The sequence below is a fragment of the Octopus bimaculoides genome, chromosome 20, assembly GCF_046866305.1.
Source record: "Octopus bimaculoides isolate indiv1 chromosome 20, ASM4686630v1, whole genome shotgun sequence".
Lineage (NCBI taxonomy): Eukaryota > Metazoa > Mollusca > Cephalopoda > Octopoda > Octopodidae > Octopus > Octopus bimaculoides.
Genome location: NC_142947.1, coordinates 45,781,358 through 45,806,232, shown reverse-complemented (window position 1 = coordinate 45,806,232; position 24,875 = coordinate 45,781,358). Strand labels below are relative to the sequence as shown.

Sequence of the window (24,875 nt, the reverse complement as noted above, 5' to 3'; positions counted from 1 at the left end):
AATCATTTGTCTTTAGTCCATGCTAGAACACCATAGACAGGTTTTCTTTCTTTCCTTTTTTAATCCTATCAAACCCAGTATTTTGTCAGCCTGTTGTCTACGTTTACCAATTTATATTTATTGCAGTACTAAGTTCCAGGGACATGCATTTCAGTCACTGATGTTTTTTTTTTTATTAGACAAACATAGAAACAGACATGTACTAACATATGCACATATAAACATATATAAATGTGAATGTACACACACACACACACCTCACTTGAAAAATAGCTAAGGGTTGGCAGTAGCAAGAGCATCCCAATATAAATTCTTGCTTCGGATAAGTTCCAGCCAACATATTCTAGTATTGAATAAGTGAATAACTGAAATGGCTTCAACATAGTTTCCATCAACCAAACTCTCTCAGGGTGTTGTTCAGCCCAAGGCTATAGCAGAAGTGGAAGACACTTGTCTAAAGTGTCATGCAGTGGAACTTCAGATCCACCGCATGGCACACTGTCAGAAAGAAAACTCCTTAACGCTCACACACACCATCATCGTCATCGTCATCAGCATTATCCTCATCATGGCTTTAATGTTTAGTTTCCTTTTTCTTGCATGGGCCATACAAAATTTATTGTAGCACTTATAATTAATTACGATTAGTGCTTGATAGAGAAATGAGGACACACACACAGGGTTTGTTTTCACTTCCTGTCTACAGAAGTGACTCACAAGGTTTATGGATGTTAAACGTTGGTGATGATAACGATGATAGTGTGTATGTATAATACACATACGCACACACACACACACACATACATACATTATAGGATACATCTAGATGTTGCTCTTTAACCCCAGGTTAACCCTGACCCAGCAGACCTATCAGTCAAGATCCCATCAAGGTCATCATTGCTGGGATAATAAAATACATCACTGATCAATAACTGGGGGAGGGCGATGGGGGTGTGTAGGGAGTCCATTGATTCAATCAACTTAGCATCTAGACCCCCACCCCCACCTCATATGTAGCTTGTACTTAAATTATATATTGCCTTGACTTTATTTATAAATTACTAAATTCCTCGAAGCCATTATAATGAAGCTATTAAGTTCATGAGTGCATATGTGTGTGTGTATATGTATACAAGACGTATGTGTGTATATATACATATACACACACACACACACACATATATCTCCATGCGGCCTATGTGTGTTTTTGGTGTTAGGTCTGTTCATTAGCATAACATCTGTCTTATTTATTAGATTGATCTTCAGCTAATTCCACTCAAACGTTGCAACATATAGGCGTCTAATATGTTATTTATATAAAATGTTTTTTTTTTTTCTTGGCTGTTTAACAACCTTTTGTCTAATCAGTTTCCATTTGCAGCCAACATGTTAATGTTTCTCAGTTTCTCTCCACCACCACCACCATTGCCCCTCACTATCACCATCACTACCCTCACCACTACCTTCACAACCACCACCACCATTACACTCCATAAAAAAAAGCTTAGTGTTAATTAAACACAGCTTCATTATTTTATTAACCTTGTTATTTTGTGAAGAGTTGGTTTGTGTTGGCATAAACATTTACCTGCTCACCAACCCAACACCACCCGGATGGAAATTGGCTGACCAACTGCAATATTGTACGATAAACTGCTTAGTTTTGCAGGGGTTTTTTCCATCCAAGCCTCCTGGTTGTTCTGTTTGATTGTCTGGTAGCAGACATTCACTCACATCCATCACCACGCTGCAATCACTGACTCAGAAACAATACCATTTCCCCTCTCTCTCTCTCTCTCTCTCTCCCTCAATGCTTGCTTCTGCAACTGTCTCTACTCCAGTCTCTATATGAACATCTACCCAGGCTCACTCCACCTAATCTCATACCAATCTCTAACCCAGCTACTTATATATCCACCCACCCACCCAGGCTGGCTCATTCCTACCTGTACCCCAGTTTATTTTACATCTACCCAGATTCCTACTAGCTTCAACTTCAGTTAGTCCTATAACTATCCAGGTTCGCACCAGTCCTGTACTCCCCCTGGTTGTATATCTGCCCAGGCTTCCAGCAGCCTTTAGTAGTCACTGTTTATACAGATAATATTGTTTGTTTTCAAGCCTCTGTGAAAGCACATCGGGGCCGTTTGTTGCTTGATGGGCCAGGGGAAATATTGCATTGTTTGAAAACGAGTAAGAGTTGCCAACAGGAAAAGCATCTGGTTGTACAAAAATCTGATTCAATAGGGTTATCATCTGACTCATGCAGGCATGGAAAAGTGTACATTAAAATGGTTATGTGTGTGTTGAGCTTGAGCAATTGTAGGACAGTACACAGCATGCTCTACAAGCACATCTGCTTGTTGTACCATCCAGACATCCTTGATTCTCTGTCCATTTTCTGTCTTTATATACTTTCTTGTACCTTGCGGGTTTTGCCCTAACACCTTGTCTCTACCATTTCCCTTTTTCCAGCTAAGGTAGCCATATGTCTCCTTTACATCAAAACACCTGTTCTTGTCTCTCTATCATACTTTCGCCTCTCAATACCTGGTACAAAATCCCTTCTCTCAATACCATGCCCACACTCAAGTCAAGAGGTCTTGTAAGTTATTTGGTGACCTCACTCTTGTTGGTGTCACAAAAAAAACAAAACACCTAGTACATTGTATAGAATGGCTGGCATTTGGATGGTCATCCTGCAGTAGAAACTGTACCAAAGCAGACATTAGACCTCAACACTGCCCTCTGTTTTGTCAGATCCTGTTAAACTGTCCATATAAAAACAGCATGGAAGATGGGTGTTAAATGATGACTAGAATAATAGCTACGAATATCATTGATAAACTTTGTACTTCATATTCTACTCCTGTTCCAAACACCAGATTGATAATGTCAGAGTTCTTTCAGTAAGCCGTTACCCATCCTTTAAGCCTTAGTCTTAATCATTTGATATTCCCATTCATGTCTCAGGTGCATTATGGGAATATTTCATCATCTGCAATACTTCTCTGCTACTCTTTTTTTTTTTTATCGACCTCAAGAGGATAAACAACAAGGTTGACCTTGGCTGATTTCCAACATACAATATAATGTTAGGCGTTGTTACATGTGACTAAATACATGCCGGCATTTTGTTTTGATGCTCAACCGATTCTACCAGACATTCGTTCTTGATTGTTTACAAAATTAATTAAAATACACAGGCCCTGCATTTTGCTAAGAAATATGGCCAAAGGAGGATTTGAACCTGAAATGTTAAGGCTCTAAGTTTGGGAAAATATGTCTTTACCTCTAAACCAAATTCTTCCCACCCACTTCAGACTGAATTACAGAAAAAAAATTCAAGATATTTTTTTTCAAAATTTTTTTTTGTAACTCACATAGTTTTTTTCCATTCTTTTGTGTTTTTGTTCTGTTTTTCAAGCAGTCATTTTTTTTTTTTTTTTTTTTAATATCAGCTCTATCGCCAATACAACCTCCATCTCTACTGCCGCCACCATCACCAGGCTATTTTTCATTGCTAATCCCCCTGTTGCATTTGTGTACTACTACTTACTGGAAATATTAATTAGCTACTCATTCTGAGAGATAACGAACTGATTTCCCCTTCTCTTTACCACCTACCCTCGAATATAGTAGTATGTAATGTTTACTGCGTGTTTGATTAATTAAACGGCACACTCCACCTTTGTTAATGAACTTTCGTAATTATATATTTCTTGCAACTAGGCTGCCTATGTTCTTCAATTAATTTTTCAATGCAACCAAGTCTTCTTGAGAAATTCGGTAAAATTGACTCTGGCTTTATTATATATTGGTGTTAACGCCTGCAAGTGATGACAGTCTGTGTGAGGTCTTAGTTATGTGTGATGACAAGGAAAAGCATGGCTGTGTGATAAGAGACTAGCTTCCCAACCACATGGTTCTGGGTTCAGTCCCACTGCGTCTCTCTTTGGTCATCCTGTTGTTGTCATACTTATTTCCCAGAATCCCTTGCATGGCTGCATATTAACCTGAGACAATGTGATTCAGCAAAAGATATGACCAACACGTGACTCCATGTCCTCAGTAATAAAGCACAGAGCCACAACTAGACAGCAGTCTTTCTAGATTCCATTAATCCACTAGAGGTTGGGGAGGGGTTCCACTCGGTGAAGAATGAACATGCCTTGATGCAGTAATCCTTTTTAATGATTATCTATTGGTAATCCTAATCTGTATTGCAACAGCATTCTCTTCTCCCACCACCACCATCATCCTGTGAACCATATCCCCCCCCTTCATTATATGCTGTTAATCCACACAAATTACTGTAGCTGTCTCAATATCAAGTTTATAGTTACAATAGATGGATTGTCTATTAGTAAAAATCAAGAACAAAAAAAACTGCTGTATTCTAACATTTCCCAATAACTCTTCCTTCCGCACCAATTTCTTCGGCTAAATGGCTGCGACGAAACCGTACCGTTACTCATACAGACTGTTCAATGGAAACAGGAAGTATGATCCGTACGGTTTGTGTGAGAAAGATCCATCGGAAGAATACTTAGACTATGGTACCCAATGGACGTCACAAGCACACGAAAACCAGACTCCGTCTTCTATCCAAGATTATCAATACAATGGACACCATTCCAGTTCTCAATCCGACTATAGCACACAACATCACACTTACAAACATGCTGAATCTGTGTATTCTTACGGTCAAGATAATTCCCTTGACCAAGTTGACTTCCAACAGACTTCTGACCAACAGCCCTACCACACTTCCACTCAGTACACACACAGTCAGTTGTCCAGTTCAAAGAAGTTTAATAGCCAGCAATCTTTTGACCAGACTGTTTACAGACAAACATCTGGAGACGTCCAAGTACCATATGACTCTCATTCCCAGACATACAGAGCTAAACATTCACAGAATGACCATTTTTATCAAGACAAAATATCTAACGGTTACCAAAAAGCGGATTCCAGTAATCTAACTAACCATTCTAACCATATTTCTTCAGAATATGAAAATTCTCAGTACCATTTGGAATCTACCCATTCTTACCACAATGGTACGGTGTATCATAATAATGAATACAATCACATGCCACAGTTGGTCCAATATGACATGGCAAAACCTCAAGACCGGTGGTCAAAGGCCCTTGAGCATGCTCGTAGTTATTATAGAAATATTGCATTGTACAATGTCCATAATTCTTATGACTCAACCAATTCTGTTTATCAGCCAAGCCACCACGACCATCACCATGATGACCCCCAACATCCTCATCACCATGACCATCACCACCAAACAGCTTCAACTACAAAAATACCCGATAGGAATTTTAATCCTCGTGAAATGTGGAGCAAGGCTATCTACCTAGCAAGCCCTTCCCATAACAAATATGACCCGTATAAAATGACTGGTACTTATCAGGAATCCAGCAAAACAGATGCGTTTCATGAGAAATCTCATGGGTATGGTCAGTATGAAGGGTTTGGTTCTAACACCACTGGTGGCCACCACCACAGCTCGGCCCCCCTCAGCTACGAATCCTATCAAACAAACCCAGACTCTATGGAAACTTTTGAGGAGGAGAATAATAATTACCGTAATTACAACAGCTCTTTGGACAATGGTAATTATTATGGAACAGATGATTCCAGTATGGAGAATGAAGAGCATCAATCATATGAGTTTGATCCCATTCTGATTGATTATTTAAAGTCCCTTGCACAGGTTTATGCCATGGATGAGGTAAGAGGGGGAAGAAGGAATGCTTCTATTAATTACACTCACCAACATCGTACTTTATTGTCTGTTTTTTTGTTGTTTTTTTTTTTCAATATGTTCTCACTGTCCTTTATACCTCACCATCATGTTTTCTTGTATCTTCTTCCATGTTGAGCCATTTTCCATCTGTCTTCTGCCATCTTCTTCCACCTTCAGGCTTTCTTCCTATTTTTCATCTCAATATTCCTGTTTTATTTCCTCTTTTTTTTTATTCATTTTTTTTTCTCCTTGAATTTTCAACCTACATAAGAGTTGATTTGAAATCTATAATTCATCTGTGATCCCCCCCCCCCCCCCCCGAAAATGTGATTCTTGTGTGCTAGAATTATATAAGTAAGATTATCTTTAAAATGTAATGAGTTATTGAAACAGCTGTAGGAATGAATGTTTTGAAATATTGTTCATATTGTTACTGATATTCTTTCAAATGTGTGTGTGTATATACACACATATATAAATGCATATATATGTACATGTGTATGCATGTATGTATATGTGTACATATGGATGTGTGTGTATATATATATACATGCATATATGCATATGGATACATGTGCATATGTACATGCACACACGTGGTTAGTATCAGAATGTGTGTGTGTGTGTGTGTGAAAGACTATCTTTTCTGGGGCTTTTTTCTGACTTGTTTTTCACATGCCACCTAACTCACATTACATTTAATATATTCTGTAAAAAAAGTCAATGCCATTACACTTAACATTGAGATAACTTCATAAAAAGATACAAACAAAATTTCGGGAAAAACCCCCCAAAAAAAAGAGAGTAAACTACATCTTTTAACCAGGAATAACAGCACTTATAATAGCATCTAATCACTTCCTAGTACAAGCAACATGGCCTCATCTGTATAATCCAGCCAACTCCTGACTCACTTGTTGCTTTCATTCCCAACATTTGGAAGGGGATAAAAGTAATCCTAAATCTCCTCCTCCACCAGCTCCCTCTTTCCCTCCTGAATGTTGATATGGATTCCATAGAATTAGATCTGTTGGAAATGTGTCTTTAGAATTTCTTGTCTCTCCTGAAAAGATTTGGAGAGTAAAAGCAGATTAATGTTTGTACTTATTTTTTAAGCCAGGTACTTATTCTGTCAGTGTCTTTTGGCTGAACTGCTAGGTTATGGATTTGTAAACAAGAGACTGATAGAATAAGTATAAGGCTTGAAAATAGATCCTGGAGTCAATTTGTTCAACTAAAACTCTTCAAGGTGGTGCCCCAGCATGGCCATAGTCAAATAGCTGAAACGAGTAAAAGGATAAGAGTGTACATGATGAGCTTCTTTCAGTTTCTGTCATCTACTAAACCTATTCACAAGGTCCTGGTTGGCCCAGGGCCATAGTAGAACATATCAAAGGTTCCACACAGTGGGCTGAACCCAGAACGATGTGGTTGGGAAGTAAACTTCTTTCCACACAGCCACACCTAGATTTTCAATTAAATTGTAATTTAATTTCTGTGTCACTTGATAGCTAATTCTTCAGCTGGAGTGTCTCCCATGATTACCACTTGATTCTCAAAATCCTTGATTCTCCTTCAGTTTTTATTACATCATCATCATACATGCTGGCATGGGTTGGACGGTTTGACTGAAAACTGGTTAAGCCGGAGAGCTGCTCCAGGTTCCGATCTGATTTGGCAAGGTTTCTACAGCTGGATGCCCTTCCTAACACCAACCACTCCAAGAGTGTAGTTGGAGTTTTTTTACGTGCCATTGACCTGACACTGATATCAGCCATGACTACAGTCTCACTTGGCTTGACAGGTCTACACATCATGGTATATCACCAGAAGTGTCAGTAACCTACCCCTGCCTCCATCAGGCCCAATGCTCAAACATTGCTTTTTATGTGCTGCCAGCATTTATTTTTTTTTAAATAGGATTTAAAATATCTTTTTAATTAAATGTTGTTTTTTTTTAATATTTCTTTCCACCCACCCTCATTGAATCCTTTGTCTTTCTTTCTTCAGCGGCAGCAGTTGCTATGGGAACAAGAGATGTACAACCAACTGAAATACAAGAGCCCTCGTTCGTTCTTCCACACATTTGAAGCTGAGGTAAGCTTGACTGTGAGATGGGGTTTCAATCTGAAGCCTGGACAAGGTCCAGTGTAACCCTTTAGCATTTAAACTGACCATATCTGACCAAAATGTTACTTGTTTTATGTTTGAACCGGCCACATCCAGCTTCTCACGCCTACCCTACAATGTCATTCTAAAATTAAACAATCGCGTTATTGAAAGCTCAAGGCTATGAGATAATACATGATTAATTTAAATCAATGTGAATTAATGAGTATTACATTTGACAGAGAAATAATCTGAATATCAATGGGTTAATTCTTGTGGGGTTGATAAACCTTCCAGAATCTTCCCTCCATATATGAAACTGAGGGGCTCTGCCTTTTTATGATTAAGGGCTGGATATAAGTCAATCCCCAGTCAGAAGACACTTGTGCAAGGTACCATGCAGTAGGACTGAACCTGAGACCATATGGTTGCACAATGAGCTTCTTAACCACATAATCATGTCTGCTCTTTTAGTCTTTTTTTTTTTTTTACTGTTTGTATATTCTGTTTTGTATTGTCTGTAGAGACATGGAGTGAGGGAAATAGGGACGTACAGACAGAAAACCGTAGGAAAAACTTGACGTTGTCTCTTGTCTTTTATGTCTTTGCAGTTTTATCAGGCTGGTATCAACTTTGCAAATGAAGATGAAGCAGCCAAGTTTGTACAGGTCGTCCGTAGTAAAATCCTGGAGAGGCAGAAGAAGAAAGAAGGTAAGTGAGGAGATCGTTCAAAGAAGATCTCAGAAAGGCACTCTAACTTCTCTGTTTTTTTAAATCTCTCAACTGGCAGAAAACCACGCCCCCTCCATACTACTCCCCCATCTCAGTTGAGTGAGGCGGGGCGTTGTCTTGCAAAGGTACTTGGTGACTAGTTTTGAACGGATGTTTCACGTTAAATTCAGTGAAATCCATTTCCCAATTTTAAGCACCTTTCTAAGCCGTTGCTAATGCTGGTGAACTATTGAATGGAACAGTACTTGTATATATATATACGCACTCACATGTGTATATACAAGATGTCAAGATGTGCAAACAACTATATAGGCATAAGGAAAGCATTTGTATACACCTTCTCTCGACTTACAACCTATGCAACTTTATGGCCCTCTGCATTTGCGACCACAAAAAGTTAAACGCATTGCAAAGTCTGAACGTATCATTCAAGATGCTGTGCGTTCTTATCGTTCACAATATTTCTCGAAAATCCGTCTACCTCAATCCAAGAACATGACTGAAGATTAAAGATTTATTTTCAATTCCACTTTTTGCACAGGAACAATTTTTTTTTTTTTTTGTGTATATGCGGAATTTCGTTTGTATTAATTTTTTCATTCATTTTAGATTGTATCTTTGTTTACAGTACAATAAAATACTTATGTATTTTTCACATTAGGTACAAAAATTATGGATTAGATTTTTGAGTTTTATATTTTTACAACCCATTTGAATGAAAACGGTTTGAAAAATATAAATCCGACATACAACCAGACCGACTTACAACTAGTCAGTCAGAACGGAACTTGGTTGTAAGTCGAGGAGAAGGTGAATAAGCATAAGGAAAGCACATGTTACATATGTATGATGATGATGATGATAAATATAATGCAGGCATTGAAGCATGACACCATTTTCCAGCCAACTGGATCTTGTCAAACTGACCAGTCAATGCCAGCATGGAAGAAGGACGTTAAAAATTGACCTGTGGTTGTGTAACATAAGCATTAGCAATAGCCACTGGTGAGTGAAATATATAGATATGTCTTACAAACGTTCATTATTGAAGTTGTTGTCTTGTATTACTTATCGCACAGAACGGAGGAACCAGCAGAATGTGCAACGGAACCAGCAAAGCAACACGACCCAGAATAACATCACCTTGAATAAGGCACCTTTACAGAAAACCCCGGATACTGGAGGTAAGGGCCTTTTTTTAGCAAGATATTTTTGTTATCTAGGCTCATCATATATACATTCTTTCTCTCACAGAGATACAACTCGGAAGAGCCTTCTGGCTCATCTGCTCCTGTCATATATATTACATTATTTATATATATGTGTGTGTGTGTGTATATATATATATATATATATATATAAATATAAACACATATTTACCATTCGTTATGTAGCAAGATTTTTTAGATTGAATCGAATGAAATCAAACATCCTTGTTCTGGCTTGACTCAATTTTTTTACCTCCTTTCTTCGTTACTTTAACTTATATCTTCCAACTAAAAGGGAAACCACCACTAGCTGTTTTTTGAACAAGACAATTGCACAACCACAACTCCTGCCACTGTTCAAACTGGAATTTTGGTGGCACACCTATTTGAGCACTTGGGACACATACCTGTTAATCTGAGTCATCTTCACAAAAACTCCTCACATCCTCTATGTGCATAAACAGATATACATATTAGATTATTTACATGTATATATATGTGCATATGTGTACATACACACACACACACACACACAAATATATAGACCTCCATATATACATATATAAGTGTGTGTGTGTATGTATGTATATATCAAAAGGATGTGTTATAATACTATTACACAGTCATACCAACAATACAACATACCTCCATCATCAGCTGCCATACGGATATCATTATGGTTTCAACACCTTTGCAGTACCATTCAATCTGGCGGTGTCAACAGCACTAATGTGTGTGTGTATAATATATATATATGAAATATGAAATATGTGTTCATTTATTTATGTATCTTTGAAACACATTGGAATGAGTACAACCCTCACTTTAATAACTTACTTTTACATATCTTTAGTAACAATTTAATACCCTTTAAACATACATACATTTGTTTGATAATTATTAATATATGTGTATATATGTATGTATATAACTGAAATGTGCCCATTTATTTACGTATCTTCTCTACACTTCAAAACTATTTCCCACTTACATATTTCTCTCTCCTCTTGTGCTTTTACATATGATTAAACAAAATCGAATATAGCTTATGATATTAAATATCAGTACATTTAATACCTTACATAATTAACAATACCGATTGGCATATACTTATTACCTATTTTACATGATGCTTAGATCTAAATTAACTAAATTAAATCTAAATTAACTAAATTAACATAGAATAATGGTTTCATATTTTTATAATTAAGATCTAAAACATACAAAGTTAAGCCGCTGTTCATAGTGCCATTGTTTCAACTGTTGCCCAATGACCAATTAGTATGGGTGGAAATGCTGGGGCTAGTAATAGCCATTTTTAAAGCATCTGTCCTCTCTGCCCCACCCTCTATATATATAAATCTTGTTTCAGATATTGGGCTGTGCCCATACTGGGGCATTGCCTCGAAGGGTTTTGGTCAAACAAATTACCCCAAGTACTTATGTTTTTGTTGTTGTTTTTTTAATTGGTACTTATTCTGTCAGTCTCTTTTGCCAAACTGCTATGTTACAGGGACATAAATAAACCAACACTGGTTCTCAAGCAGTGGTGGTGGGGTGACAAACACACAGTTGTGTGTGTGAACACACATGATGGGCTTCTACACAGTTTCTGTTTATCATATTTACTTACAAAGCATTGGTCAATAGTAAAAGATGCAATAGTAAAAGACACTTGCTCAAAGTGCCACCTGGTGGAACTGAACCAGGAACCACAGTCGCAAAGCAAGATTCTTAACCCCACATACATAGTCTGTTTATTATCTTTCAGGCTCTACGCAACATGGTACACTGAAGAAGTCAACATTAAAGAAAGAGAAGAAAAAGTCCCGCCTAACAAAACAAGACATTGGGCAACCTACCAACTTCCGGTAAGGTTTTGCATTATTTCTTTTTCTTGTTTTTGTTTTTGCAAGCCAATCACCTTGTTCAAGGGACTGAACCCAAAACTACACAGTTGCAAAGTGGGAAATATTTCATTTTAATTAGTTTTTTTGTTGTTGTTTTTTGAGTTTTTTTTTCCTGTTGACTTTTGTTTAATATTGGATTGATTACTTTATAATTTTGTGACAGAATTGGAAGAGGAGGAGGAGGAGGATGGGTGTCTATTGGATGCTGTCCTGGTTTGTATCTTTTATGGCTTCCACATGTAATTTTCTTCTCTTTCTCTTCTTGTCAGACATATTAAACACTTAGGCTGGGACCCTGACTGTAAAAAAGTAGATGTAAGTATAACGTCATCATTTTGTGTTCTCTAATGTAACCTTCTTTGTCATCGTTTCTCATTGAGCTTTCATGCAATGTTACAAAAGTAAGGCATTACATGTGTATCACCATTGTGTAATCAATCTTTTGTAGAATAAGTTATGTTGTTTGAATGTATTTTAAACAGGAAATATTGATTGTCTGTGTCCTATTATAATCGATTGCTGTACTACAATCAACTGTGTGCTTTGATCAATTGGTGATCAGTTAGGTCCTCTGACCAACTATGGCCAAATATGTCCTCCTGTAATCAGTTGTAATATACTGTGTGATCAATAGTAATCAAATATGACCTCCGATGATCAACTGTGATCAGCTGTGACCTTTGATGATCGACTGTGATCAACTATGACCTGCAATGATCAACTGTGATCAGCTGTGACCTTCGATGATCAACTGTGATCAACTATGACCTTCGATGATCAACTGTGATTTCCAATGATCAATTGTGATCAGCTATGACCTACTATGGTCAATTATGCCTTACTATGACCAGCTAGTTATGTCATATTGTGATCAACTATCTTTTAATGACCACCTATATCATACTGTGATTATGTCCAAAGTTAATGTTCAATCATGTCCTATTATGGTCAACTACGTTCTACTGCTATGATTAACTATATCCTACTATGATCAATTATGTGCTATCACTATGATTGGCTAGGTCTGATGTTCAACTATAATCAACTTTAACTACTGAGATCAACTATGACCAACTATGTGCTGTGATCTATTATATCTTACTATGACCAGCTATGTCCTATAATAGGACTGCTATAATCACCTATGTTCTACAATGATCACTGTGTCCTACTACAATATCTGTCCTGCCTTAATGATCAATGTCTTAATATTATGAACAACTGTCCTGTTATGACCAATTAAGATTAATATTATGATCAAACTATATCTTACAACTATGATCAACTACATCCTACTATGACCTATTTTGATCACTATGACTTGCTATTATCAACCTCATTCTATTATAAGTTATTATGTTTTAATATGATTAATCATATCCTATGATAAACAATATTCTCCTACTGTGTTCAGCTATGATCTACTATGATAAATTATCTCTTCCTACTATCATAAACTACGTCCTATAATATATGATCGACTGTGTCCTATTATGATTAACTATGCTCCACTTTATCCGACTGATGTACCATGACCTACAAAGCCTTACTATGATCTACAATTCTATTCTGTAATGAAACTAATGTTGACTATCCAGTTGGAGTGTCTCTAGAAGTCTCACTTAAAAGTTCTAGAACAACACAATGTCACTGTTCCTCAGTGGAAGTATCAAATGTTTAGTGTGAAGATTTTCGAAACTCCTGCTTCAAGAATTACTCCGAGAAACCTCAATCAGTCTGAAGTATCAATTCATTTCTATGTCTACTACTACTACTGCCGCCATACTGTAATTTGCTAAGCGTTTGAGTCCTCTGTTCCTCACATTATGAACATACTCTGCTATTTCTCTCTCTCTTTTGTCATCCTCAACTCCTCATGCTATCCACTTTCATGGACTTTTCCCCCCATCGGTAAGTTTTTAACTTTCTTTTAACAACTCTGCCAGTGATTACTAATCATGCCCGCCTCATCCATCGTCGTTTCCCCCCCCCCCTTGTTTAGGCACACACACACACACACATGCACTCACACATTCACACACTCGTGCACACACCCTACATGTCGACTCCCTGTTTGCACACAGCATGTTGTCTGTGAAGTTGTTTTATTATGTTCCATATTTATCTCTGTTATTTTGCCTTTTATTGTATGAAATATACTTTTGAAAAACTTAGTCATAACCCTTTCCATTGTTGCATAATTATTATACTTACCTGCAAGAATTTCAATAATAATAATAATAATAATCCTTTCTCTTATAGGCACAAGGCCTGAAATTTGAGGGGAGGGGACTAGTTGATTATATCAACCCCAGTGCTTAACTGATACTTATTTCATTGACCCCAAAAGGTTGAAAAACAATATGGTAGCGAATTAAAGAATTAGTTATTGTACAAAGTTCCTCCAAATTCTTTATCATTTTCATGATCAGCTGAAACCTAAAACTATGTATTGCTTTAGAAATATGGTCATGAGAAGGCTAAAGGTATTTGGTTGGGCTGGAGGTATTTTTAATTAACACACTCCAACGTGACCTGACTAACAAGTGTTTGGGTCAATGTTAATCCTGCACTTTTATGCATTAATCCCATCCTCATTTATTCTCTATTAATCTTGTAACATTTACCTCTCTAAATCCTTTGCTAGTAAGGATTTATTGGAAAAGCATATTGTATTTGTTTACAGGTGTGGTTGTGTGGTGTAGAAGTTAGCTCTGCAGTCACACGGATTCTGGTTCAGTCCTACTGCATGGCACCGCGCACAAATGTTGTCTTCTGTTATAGCATTCGGCTTTGAGAGTAAGGAATCTGTTCTGCTCTGGCCCTTCTCATTCTTTAACCCTTCAGCTTCCAACCTAAAGCTGCCTCTCTTCAGGTCCAGAATCTTGCAAGCTGGCCTAGTGGAGTCACCTCTTGTAGACAACAGATGAAAGTTCCACAACTTCTTGTTGAATAACCTGCACAGATGGTTCGTTTCTAGTGATGAGGAGTTTGTGCTGTGTATTATATCACTCCATCTGTTAAACTGATGTTACCTGTACAGGTGCTCGGTGTACTGCAATCTAATCGACTGGCCTCCTCCCCCAAAATTTTGGGCCTTGTTCCTAGAATAGAAAAGAATATTTATGACAGTGATGGGTGATGTGGGTGACTGGGGATTAGGGAAAATAAGTGGTGAAAGGGATTATTGAGGAAGGAGAGGTGGGTGGAGACATTGGTGGTGGTGGTGATGGTATTAACAATGGAAAGGGATTGTTGAATGACGGGATAATTGATCATTAATAATGATGGTAACGATGATGATGACCTTAACTATGACTACTTCTTGGTTTTTGTTGAAACAACCTTTGTCCCTTCCAGTCCAGTGAAATAACTCAGCCTTTGATGAACCCTAGCTTTAATCTTTCTTTCTTGACTATGGCCACCCGTGTTCTCCTATGACCTAAAATTTACTATAATCTGTGTCTTGAGATCAGTTATATCTTGCTATAACCATCCATGTCCTATTATTACCAACTATAGTTTACTGTGATCTATGTCCTATGATCAGCCATCTCCTGCTTTGACTGTCTTCGTTCAACTATAATTTACTATGATCTGTGTCCTGAGATCAGTTATATCCTGCTATGACCTTCCATGTTCTATTATGACCAATTGTGGTATATTCTCATTTACTATGTCTTATAGTCAGCCATATATGAATATGTGCTGAAATCTCAAAGACAATAAGGGCAGCATGGCAGGCGTTAGACAATGCCATACATGCCAGACTCTTCAATAGCCTCGTCCTACCTGCACCCTTAGACACAAGTGAGACCTGGGCTGCTACAAGAATGGAGTGGAGTGAATGATATGATCACAGAGTGCCAAAAGTACAAGGTCAGACATGTCACAAGGTTCACTCACAGACAACAGGTGAACCCATGCATTTGCCAAGTGGTGTCCAAAAGATTGGAAAAGGCCACCTAGAAGGTGGTCAAGCAATTTGGGTCATAATGGAAAAGAATGGCACAATCGAGACAGAATTGAAAGTGCTTTGGGACCAGTGGTGTGTAACAGTGTCTGACAGTCTGGCCAATACTGTGAGATATATATATAGTGGAGTCACCTCTTGTAGACAACAGATGAGCGTTCCACAACTTCTTGTTGAACAACCTGCACAGATAGTTTGTTTCTAGTGATGAGGAGTTCGTGCTGTGTATTACATAACTCCATCTGTTAAACTGATGTTACCTGTACAGGTGCTCGGTGTACTGCAATGTCAGATGTGCAAGTGATAACGGAGCAACTGGAAATGGTTTTGTTCAAGAATGCAATGCATTGCCTTGCCTGGGAATTGAAACTATGACCTTGCAATAATGAGTGCGACAGCTTAACCACTAGGGCACATGATTTCACACACACACACACACACACACACACACACACATCCTGTACGGCTGTTGTACATAACATCTCTACAATGGTGCAATCTTTGGTACAACTACAACGATATCTAGAAATGTAATGGAACCTTGATCATGACAACAATGGTGATGACAAGAACAACAATAATCCTTTCTACTACAGGCACAAAGCCTGAAATGTGGGGGAAGGGGATAGTCAATTACATAGACCCCAGTACTCGACTGGTACTTAATTTATCGACCCAGAAAGGATGAAAGGCAAAGTTGACCTCGGCAGAATTTGAACTCAGAACGTAGCAGCAGATGAAATACCGCTAAGCATTTCGCCCAACGTGCTATCGATTCTGCCAGCTCACTGCCTTCAAGAACAACAACAATGATAACAAGAAGTGGTTGTACTGACGCTAAAATCTTATTCAGTTAAAAAATCTTTTATTAAAAAATAATTTATTTTATTAATCCAATGTTAAAGGTTTGAGGCATGGTTACAAGACTGAAATATTAACGAACGTTACATTAATTAATGACTACTAAACAAAATTTGCTAGTTTATTTTGTTTCTGTTATTTTGGTGTTGCAATTGATGTTGTTGTTTATGCTGTTACTGATTTAATTAGTAATAGTGGTAGCAAGAGCAATTGTAGTTGTTGTTACCGTAGTGTTTGTAGTTTAAGATTTCTTTAGATAATCCCAATTGCCGTTCCCTGTTCGGTAACCGAATTGGAACTTTGTGTGTTTCCCTACTCACATCCCTTTTTCACCTTTGATTGCAAATCATTATTATTTGAAGATTAACCCTTTAGCATTCAGATTATCCTGTCAAATGTAACCCTTAATCTGTTTTGAATTAATTCCGGATTATCTCATAACTCTGAGAGTTTGATGATGTGATTGTTCATTTTTACAATGACATTGTAGGGTAAGTGTGAGAGGCTAGATCTGGTCAGCTTGAACATAAAACAGGTAGAATACCTGGACCAGATCTGGCCATTTTAATGCTAAAGGGTTAAAGCGAAGTTGATTTTACTGGTTCATGTATGTTTGGTATCTTTTTTTTTTTTTTTTTTCTTGTTTGTGTTTTTAAAACTGATTTCTTATGCAATGATTTCAGTATGAAACCCCTAAACTAACACCTTCCTACCAATTGCAATTAGCCTTTGTGTAATATCATTGCATTCCAGGTGACTGCTTGCCACCTTCCGTATTGATTTCAATAGATTTTATTTTCTATTTTTGCTGTTGTTGTTTTGTATAAATATCCTTTCTTCTCCCATTTCTTTCACAAAGCTTCTTCCAGTCTCAACATTTTTGTCTCTTCTTAGATGTCTCTTCTGGCTCATTCTAACCCACTATTTTCTACAATATGTGTGTGTGTGTGTGTGCCTGCTTCTATCAAATGTCCTCTGTATGTGTGTATTAATTTACATTGCATAATGTCTGTTTGTGCCTTAGGGTACTTCTGATGCCTGTGTCTCCATGATTCAGTGTTAATTACATCTTCCTCTACTTCCATGTTCTCATATGTTTTGCTTTGTCTCTCTGTCTTCCTCTGTCTCCATGGCTCAGTTCATGTGTCTATGTTAGTAAAACCATTCTACATGTAGATTTTGTACGAAATACCATTTGGAAAAAAATCAATATTGTTTCATTATTTGTGTATGTATGTATGTATGTGTGTGTGTGAGTGAGAGAGATATGTGTGTGTGTGCGTGTGTAATGTCACCATGTATAATCTGTGTGCATGCGTATAGATGTGTATGTGATGTTACTATGTAGTGTATGTGTGTAGTGGCCTACATGTGTGTATGTATGTCATGTCCCTAAACATTTCCTTGGCTCTCATTTGATATATTATACCCTCTTTGTAGTATAATACATTTGTCATGGTGTATATACTTTACTGTCTAAATTCTAGGTAGTATATATATATATATATATATATATATATATATATATATATATATATATATATATATATAAATATATATATATATATGTAGTCCCAGAAGTGACTACATGAGCAACAGATATATATTTTGCCATTGCTGTGGCTTATCAATGTCAAGTACTTCTGTCACTTCTGAAACCAAATCAAATCAGCCAGTCTGAAGTATATAGAGATAGTGTTTAAACTATACACTATCTGCACACATACATATATATATCGTCTGGAGATTGGTGTCAACATTTATGATAAGCAATATACAAGAGGAAGAAAGTGGTATAGTAATAACACCTTTATACATATATATATATATATATATATATATAACTTTTATAAGTAATATTCTAAAAGAATATATAACTGAACTTATGTTGAGTGCTCAATTATTTTGAGCAAATAAATGTGTATATATGTGTTTTTATATTATTAATAAATTCATATACTCATCAATAATATACTCCGGAAATCAATATTTAATATTTTGAAAGACATACATCCAACATGACACGGCAAACATAATAAATTTAAAATATAAATATACGAAATATAAATATCAATATATATAAAAATCTGAATATAGATAAATATATGTGTGAATATATATGCGTATAAAAATTACCAACACGTCTAATAGCGGGATGAGTTTTGCTGAGGTCTTCTATACATTTAGAAAAAAATATACCAATTCTTATACAAATAAGTGTTTAACAAAGGATGAAAGGAATGAACTTTACATATTTCAGAAGGATTAATTTGACAATTTATAGAAAGGACAGTATATATTTTATTATTATTTTTAATTTTTTAATATTTCTAATGTTTTAATATTATATATGTATACTATTGGTTCTTAATGCATCTCTGAAGAGCGGAATTACTGATAAGATGATCTTTAGATCACTTTATGATTATAGTAATATCCGCGAAACGATCGTAAGATATTTAACTCTTTAAATTTTAGGTTCCTTTATATTTTATATTTTAGACTTTACAATATTCATGCTTAATTACGCATAAATTTTTATACGCATATATATTCACACATATATTTATCTATATTCAGATTTTTATATATATTGATATTTATATTTCGTATATTTATGTTTTTAAATTTAAAATTTATTATGTTGCCGTGTCATGTTGGATGTATGTCTTTCAAAATATTAAATATTGATTTCCTGAGTATATTATTGATGAGTTTATGAATTTATTAATAATATAAAAACACACACACATATATATATAGTTATGGTATGGTCTGTTAAAAACGTAGTTCAGTATAGAGCTTGTCCACCTTCAGATTTACCCTGCTGTCCAGTTGTGGTATTGTGTGTACTTCCAGGTTTGCGTTTGGGCTTCTGTTGTGTGTGTTAAGTGTGGAAGTGGCATCTGTGGTATACTCAGCCCAGGTTCCACGGGGCTATAGTATGATGGAACGATTGTATGCTCATACTGCAAAATCAAGGAAGCTATTTAGATAACAATAACTGGCTGATAACATTGAGGCCAGTATAACAGTATTCTAAGGATGCTTGGGAGGACCCACTATTTTTGATGTCTTTAAGTTTTTGATAACATTATCTCTTATAATAATGACTTCCACATGTGTGTGTGTGTGCATAAAATGTATTGTTTAATTAAAGATGAGTTATCTAATGCACAAATATGCAAATTAGACTATCCACTGTGGTGCTAGCCTAACTTAGGATAACTTCCTATATCTGGTGAATGTTCTATGCTATTGGTAAAAGAAGGAAGCTGGGTACTACTGCTTCTCTGGTGAGGGTTCAATAAATCTGGAAACCATCCTGCCCTTTTTTCCCTCGACACATCAAAAACATAGAATGCATTTAGATTGTTAACCAATCCACAGCATGGCTTTGTAATATTGACATATAGATAGGTAGGTGGATAGATGTAGACAGCTGTATAAATGAAAATGGATAAACATATCTACACAACCAACACTGGTGCAGCTCTCCAGCTTACCAATTCCAGTCAAGCCGTCCAACCCATGCCAGCATGGAAAGCGGACGTTAAACGATGATGATGATGATGATGTATGTCTCACACCACTTATGTCCCCTCTTCCTCCAATGCTACTACTACTACTACTACTGTATGTTCTCGTTGTTTTAGATAAATCAGATGGAAGAACACATGAAGCAACTTCTCGAATCGATTGGTCTGACAGCAAACCAGGAGGTGGACAAGGAGACCCTGTCGTTCATCTATGACTTTGTTGAAAAGAACGGAGGAATTGATGCCGTGAAGAAGGAGATGGATCAAAAACAGAATCTGCCGCCACCACCACAACAGTGTAAGTATGGAGCCGATGACAAACTGCCTCGATATAGTCAGTGTGTGTGTGAGAGAGAGAAACAGTTCACCACCATCCCACAGTAACCGGAGATGGGGACAGACCGCATCATTATAATCACTTTGTAATAGGAATAAGAGTTTCTCTTCTCTTCTGTCTTTTGTCTCTCCGTCTCTCTTCTCTTCCTCTCTCCTCTGTTTCTCTCTATATATGTTTGGATCAGAAAGAGTCGACCATCACCACAAAATTGCAGGGCAAAATACCTCAGTATAGTTTGTGTGTTTCTGCATCTCTCTCTCTCTCCCCCCCCCCCCCCCATTCTCTGTGTAAATCAGAAACACATTCTTACCACAGTCTGATCACAGACTATGGTGATGGTGCTGCTGCTGTTGCTGGTAAATATTCTTGGAGTTGTTATGGGTTGAGTAGTAACGCTCTGAGTGTTGTGTGTATGTGTCTCTGCCTGTGTGGACATCTGTGTAAATCAGTGCTTGTTCACTGTATCGTGCTGCCAGTGCCTTGCCATAGTGCCCAGCCAGCATCATTGCAGTGTACTGGTCATGAGTATTATGGTAGTTTAGCTCTGCTGTTGCATTTGTTATACTTGTATTGTTGCAGTAGTGGTGGGAGAATGATAGGTCTGTGTAGTGGCAGTGGTTATGGAGGTAGTAGGGGTAATGGTGGTAGTAGTAGTGGTGATAAAGTATTGTTACCTATACAGCAATAATGTTTTGTGTGTTCTCCTTTCAGCCCTACCACCTCGTCATGTTGGGCCACCGACCCCAGCAAGGTCAGCTGCGCCACCACCCGTGCCTCCCAGTCGAGCCGCAGCCCCCGTGCCCCCGTCTCGTTCAGTGCCTACACGAAACACCAGTGCTCCCCCGCCGCCACCACCAGCACGCTCCAACCTCCCGCCTCCCCCAAAGGCTCCTGGCGCTCCGCCGCCTCCCCCTCCCCCTCCTCCGCCGCCACCCCCCTCCTCCTCCACCTCCCATGCAGCAGCGGCAGCAGTCCGTGGATGGCAGCGAGGGCAGCGGCTCGCCGTCCCATAATTTACCCCCGATACCCCAAGCTGGAAGATCTGAGCCGGACGGTGGCAGGCCGAGTTCGGTCAGTTCGGTCAGTTCGGTCAGTTCGGGTCGATCGGCCCTGCTGGACGAGATCCATCGTGGAGCACAGCTGAAAAAGGTCACGCCCAACAGCTCAACATCACAGCCGGCACCCGAGGACAAGAGAGGCAACCTCATGTGTGAGATCCGCAATATTGGCATGAAGAACTTGAAACCGGTAACTTATTGCTTGCTTTCTTTTTCTCTCTCCCATATACACACACACACACCTCTCCATCTACACTTCTCTCCCTTTGTCTTTACCTCTTCTCTCTCTCTCTCCCTCACATTTGTTCTCTTGTTTAGCTCCAGGTCAGTCCTTATTCAACAGGCTTAAGATTAACGTTGTCCCAACAGTGACCATCAGGGTTAGTTTCAAGCCAATTAGATGGATATGTTCAAATTGGGCGCCACACAGACACATGAGCAGGGGACACTATGATTAATTGTGGCTAATGGTGGAACCTCAAACCTTCAAAACCTTTTGGTTAGGACTGGTGTACTGCACAAAGCATAAAACATCAAACTTCAGCTTTTGTAGAGTAGAGGACCCCATTGCCAATTCTCTAATTGGGCCCCACACTTACTAGCGCTGGCCCTGGTGACCATCCTGTCTTATTTCAAGACAGACACTGTGTATTTAGGACCACAGTATCCACAGTGTCTTTAACTTTCTTAACCCTTTTGTTCCCATATTTCTTATTTCTTTATTGCCCACAAGGAGCTACACACAGAGGGGACAAACAAGGACAGACAAAGGGATTAAGTCGATTAGATCGACTCCAATGCGTAACTGGTACTTAATTTATCGACCCCAAAAGGATAAAAGGCAAAGTTGACTTCGGCAGAATTTGAACTCAGAACGTAAAGACAGACGAAATACCGCTAAGCATTTCGCCCGGTGTGCTAACGTTTCGTTCCAGTTTTCAATCTTGTTATTCACACTCAATGTTTTCCTCATTTCTCTCTCACTCCCTTCTTCACCAATCGCCTCCACTCAATCCATTCCACTCCACTCCACCTACTTAGTCCACTCCACTCATTATGTTCTCTACATTTCTCTCTCTTTCTTTTTCTCTTTTTCTCTTTCTCTCTCTCTACTCTTTCCTCCTCTCACTTGCAGGTGGAAGCCGGCCCACAGTCCCCTGACGTTGAGGACACTGGAATTGTCGGAGCATTGTCCCGAGCACTGGCCAACAGAAAGAAAACCTTGCAAGGATCTGGTAAATAACATTTTCTATTTATTATTCCTATTCTGTATGTGATGGTGGTGGCAGTGGTGAGGAGTCAGTCTCTGAAGTCGGTCTCTAATCAAAGTGTTCCACTCCCAACTAGCCCTGTCCCACGTGTGCTTGTGTGTGTGTGTGTGTGTGTGTGTTGTCCCCCAGTACCATTTCACAACCGGTGTTGGTGTGTTTCTGTCCTCATAACTGAGCATCTCAACAAAAGATACTGAGAGAATAACTACCCGGCTTTAAAAAAAAAATGTCCTGTGGTCAAGGCAGTGAAACAAGTAAAAAAAATTTAAAAAAAAAGAAAAAAGATGTATCTCGCAAATTTGTTTGTTCATTTGTTTTTTTTTTTTTTTTTTGTTTTTGCAGATGGTGAAAGTGATGAGGAAGATAGCGATGATGATGAAAATTTGGATGATGACTGGGACGACTAAATTAGAAGAAATTGATGTTGAACCTACTGAGGATGATAATGGTGGTGGTGGTGGTGATGATGATGGAGATAATGGCAGTGGTGGTGGCGGTGGAGAAGCGAATGTCCTGCATGTCAGATCTTTTTTTGTTTTTGTGTGTGTGCAGGACATGTATCTATTTTGCCTTATTAGTCTGCACACATTTGCTCATTGACAACCTTACTACAACCACAACAGCAGCTGTTACTACTATTGTTACTAATCACTGCAAGACAACTACAAGAATATTCCAAAGACTTTTTCAACGTTGTCGTCAAGTGGGAAACAGTTTCGCTACTCGTTCCCTACCTCTTCCCCCCCTTCACTATTGCCACCACCACTTACAACAACAATAATACATACATAAAATTTTAAAAAAACAGAAATATAAACCAATCAGAAACTTCCAGCTCTCCATACGAGTTCTAACCAACTTCTTTTTTAAGAAATTTTTTTTAAGAAAACCAAGTATTTTGTAATTTCAATTTAATCATGACCATACGCACCCCCTTCCTCCATCCTCAACCACACCAACACACACACACACACATCAGATAAACAGATGCTTGTTTCCTTGGAAATAGAGCAGCTCGCAATAATAATAATAATAATGGTAAACGAATCTGTATGATAGATATTACAGAAAGGTTGTTATACTCTCGGAATTGGCAGAGCTTCAGAAGAAATATTTACCATGGAGGCAGTGGGGTGGGGGTAGGTTATGGTTTGTCTTTGAGTCAAAGTGGTTTAACTTCAGTTGACTTTGTTTTGTCATCACCCCCACCTTCTTTCAGCATATGTGGCAGGAGGGAAACAGTTGATAAAAGTTATTGCCGGTTTGAAAGAAACTATGGCAGATCACTTCTAATTGAAGTACATACCAAAAAATGGACAAAAAAAAAAATGGTAGTTATAAGAAGAATGTAAAAATGTTTAAAAAATAAATTAGAAAAAAAAAACTTTTAAGCATTGATGCCCCATCTCCATAATGGCCAAAATTTGCTGCTCTGGAAATACTACAAATGGAATAAAAGAATAATATATATATATATGCATATGTGTGTATATATATAATCATATATGTATGTATAACAAAATAAAAGTCATTTTAATCAACAACAACAAAATTATTTGAGTAATTGAGGAGAAGGGTAGGAGCTTGTTCCCCCCCCCCCCGTTACTCCTCTTCCTCCCACCCATATCTCCCCCCTCCCATTATCATTGTAAATTCTTCAGAAAGAATTATTTTGTGTAAAGTCTTGTTTGTTAAATTGCTAGAACTTAACAAGAGACAGAGGGTGGGGTGGGGAAGATGATTTTGAAAAAAAAATGTTTTATCAAATCCAATTAATTGTTAGTTTATATCTGATGCTTTTTTTGTTTGTTTGACATTTTTTACTCTGGGTATATACCACACACACACACACACGTATATATGTGTGTGTGTGTGTATATATATATATATATATATATATATATATATATATAAAATCTGTGATATTATCTGCATGTTAGTAAGAGACAATCTTTATCTTTCTACACAGTTTGTGGTTAGTGAACAATTCATATAGACAATGGCATACAGACATATATATATATATATATATATATACGTACACATACATGCTTATATATATACAATTTTATATATATGAGAGGGAGAGCCCCATATGGTAACTTCATTGTCA

At 37.7% G+C, this 24,875-nt stretch overlaps 1 protein-coding gene across 1 annotated transcript; it reads left to right on the top strand.

Moving 5' to 3' along the window:
- The first annotated feature begins 4,305 nt into the window (after window positions 1–4,305).
- Window positions 4,306–24,314, top strand: LOC106870127 (uncharacterized). The gene is given in 11 exon segments (XM_089338521.1): window positions 4,306–5,749; window positions 7,775–7,861; window positions 8,485–8,584; window positions 9,685–9,789; window positions 11,585–11,684; window positions 11,993–12,038; window positions 20,214–20,394; window positions 21,145–21,370; window positions 21,372–21,681; window positions 22,627–22,726; window positions 23,105–24,314. Coding segments are annotated over 11 exon segments (2,622 nt in total). The 5' UTR covers window positions 4,306–4,447; the 3' UTR covers window positions 23,170–24,314.
- The last annotated feature ends 561 nt before the right edge of the window (window positions 24,315–24,875 follow it).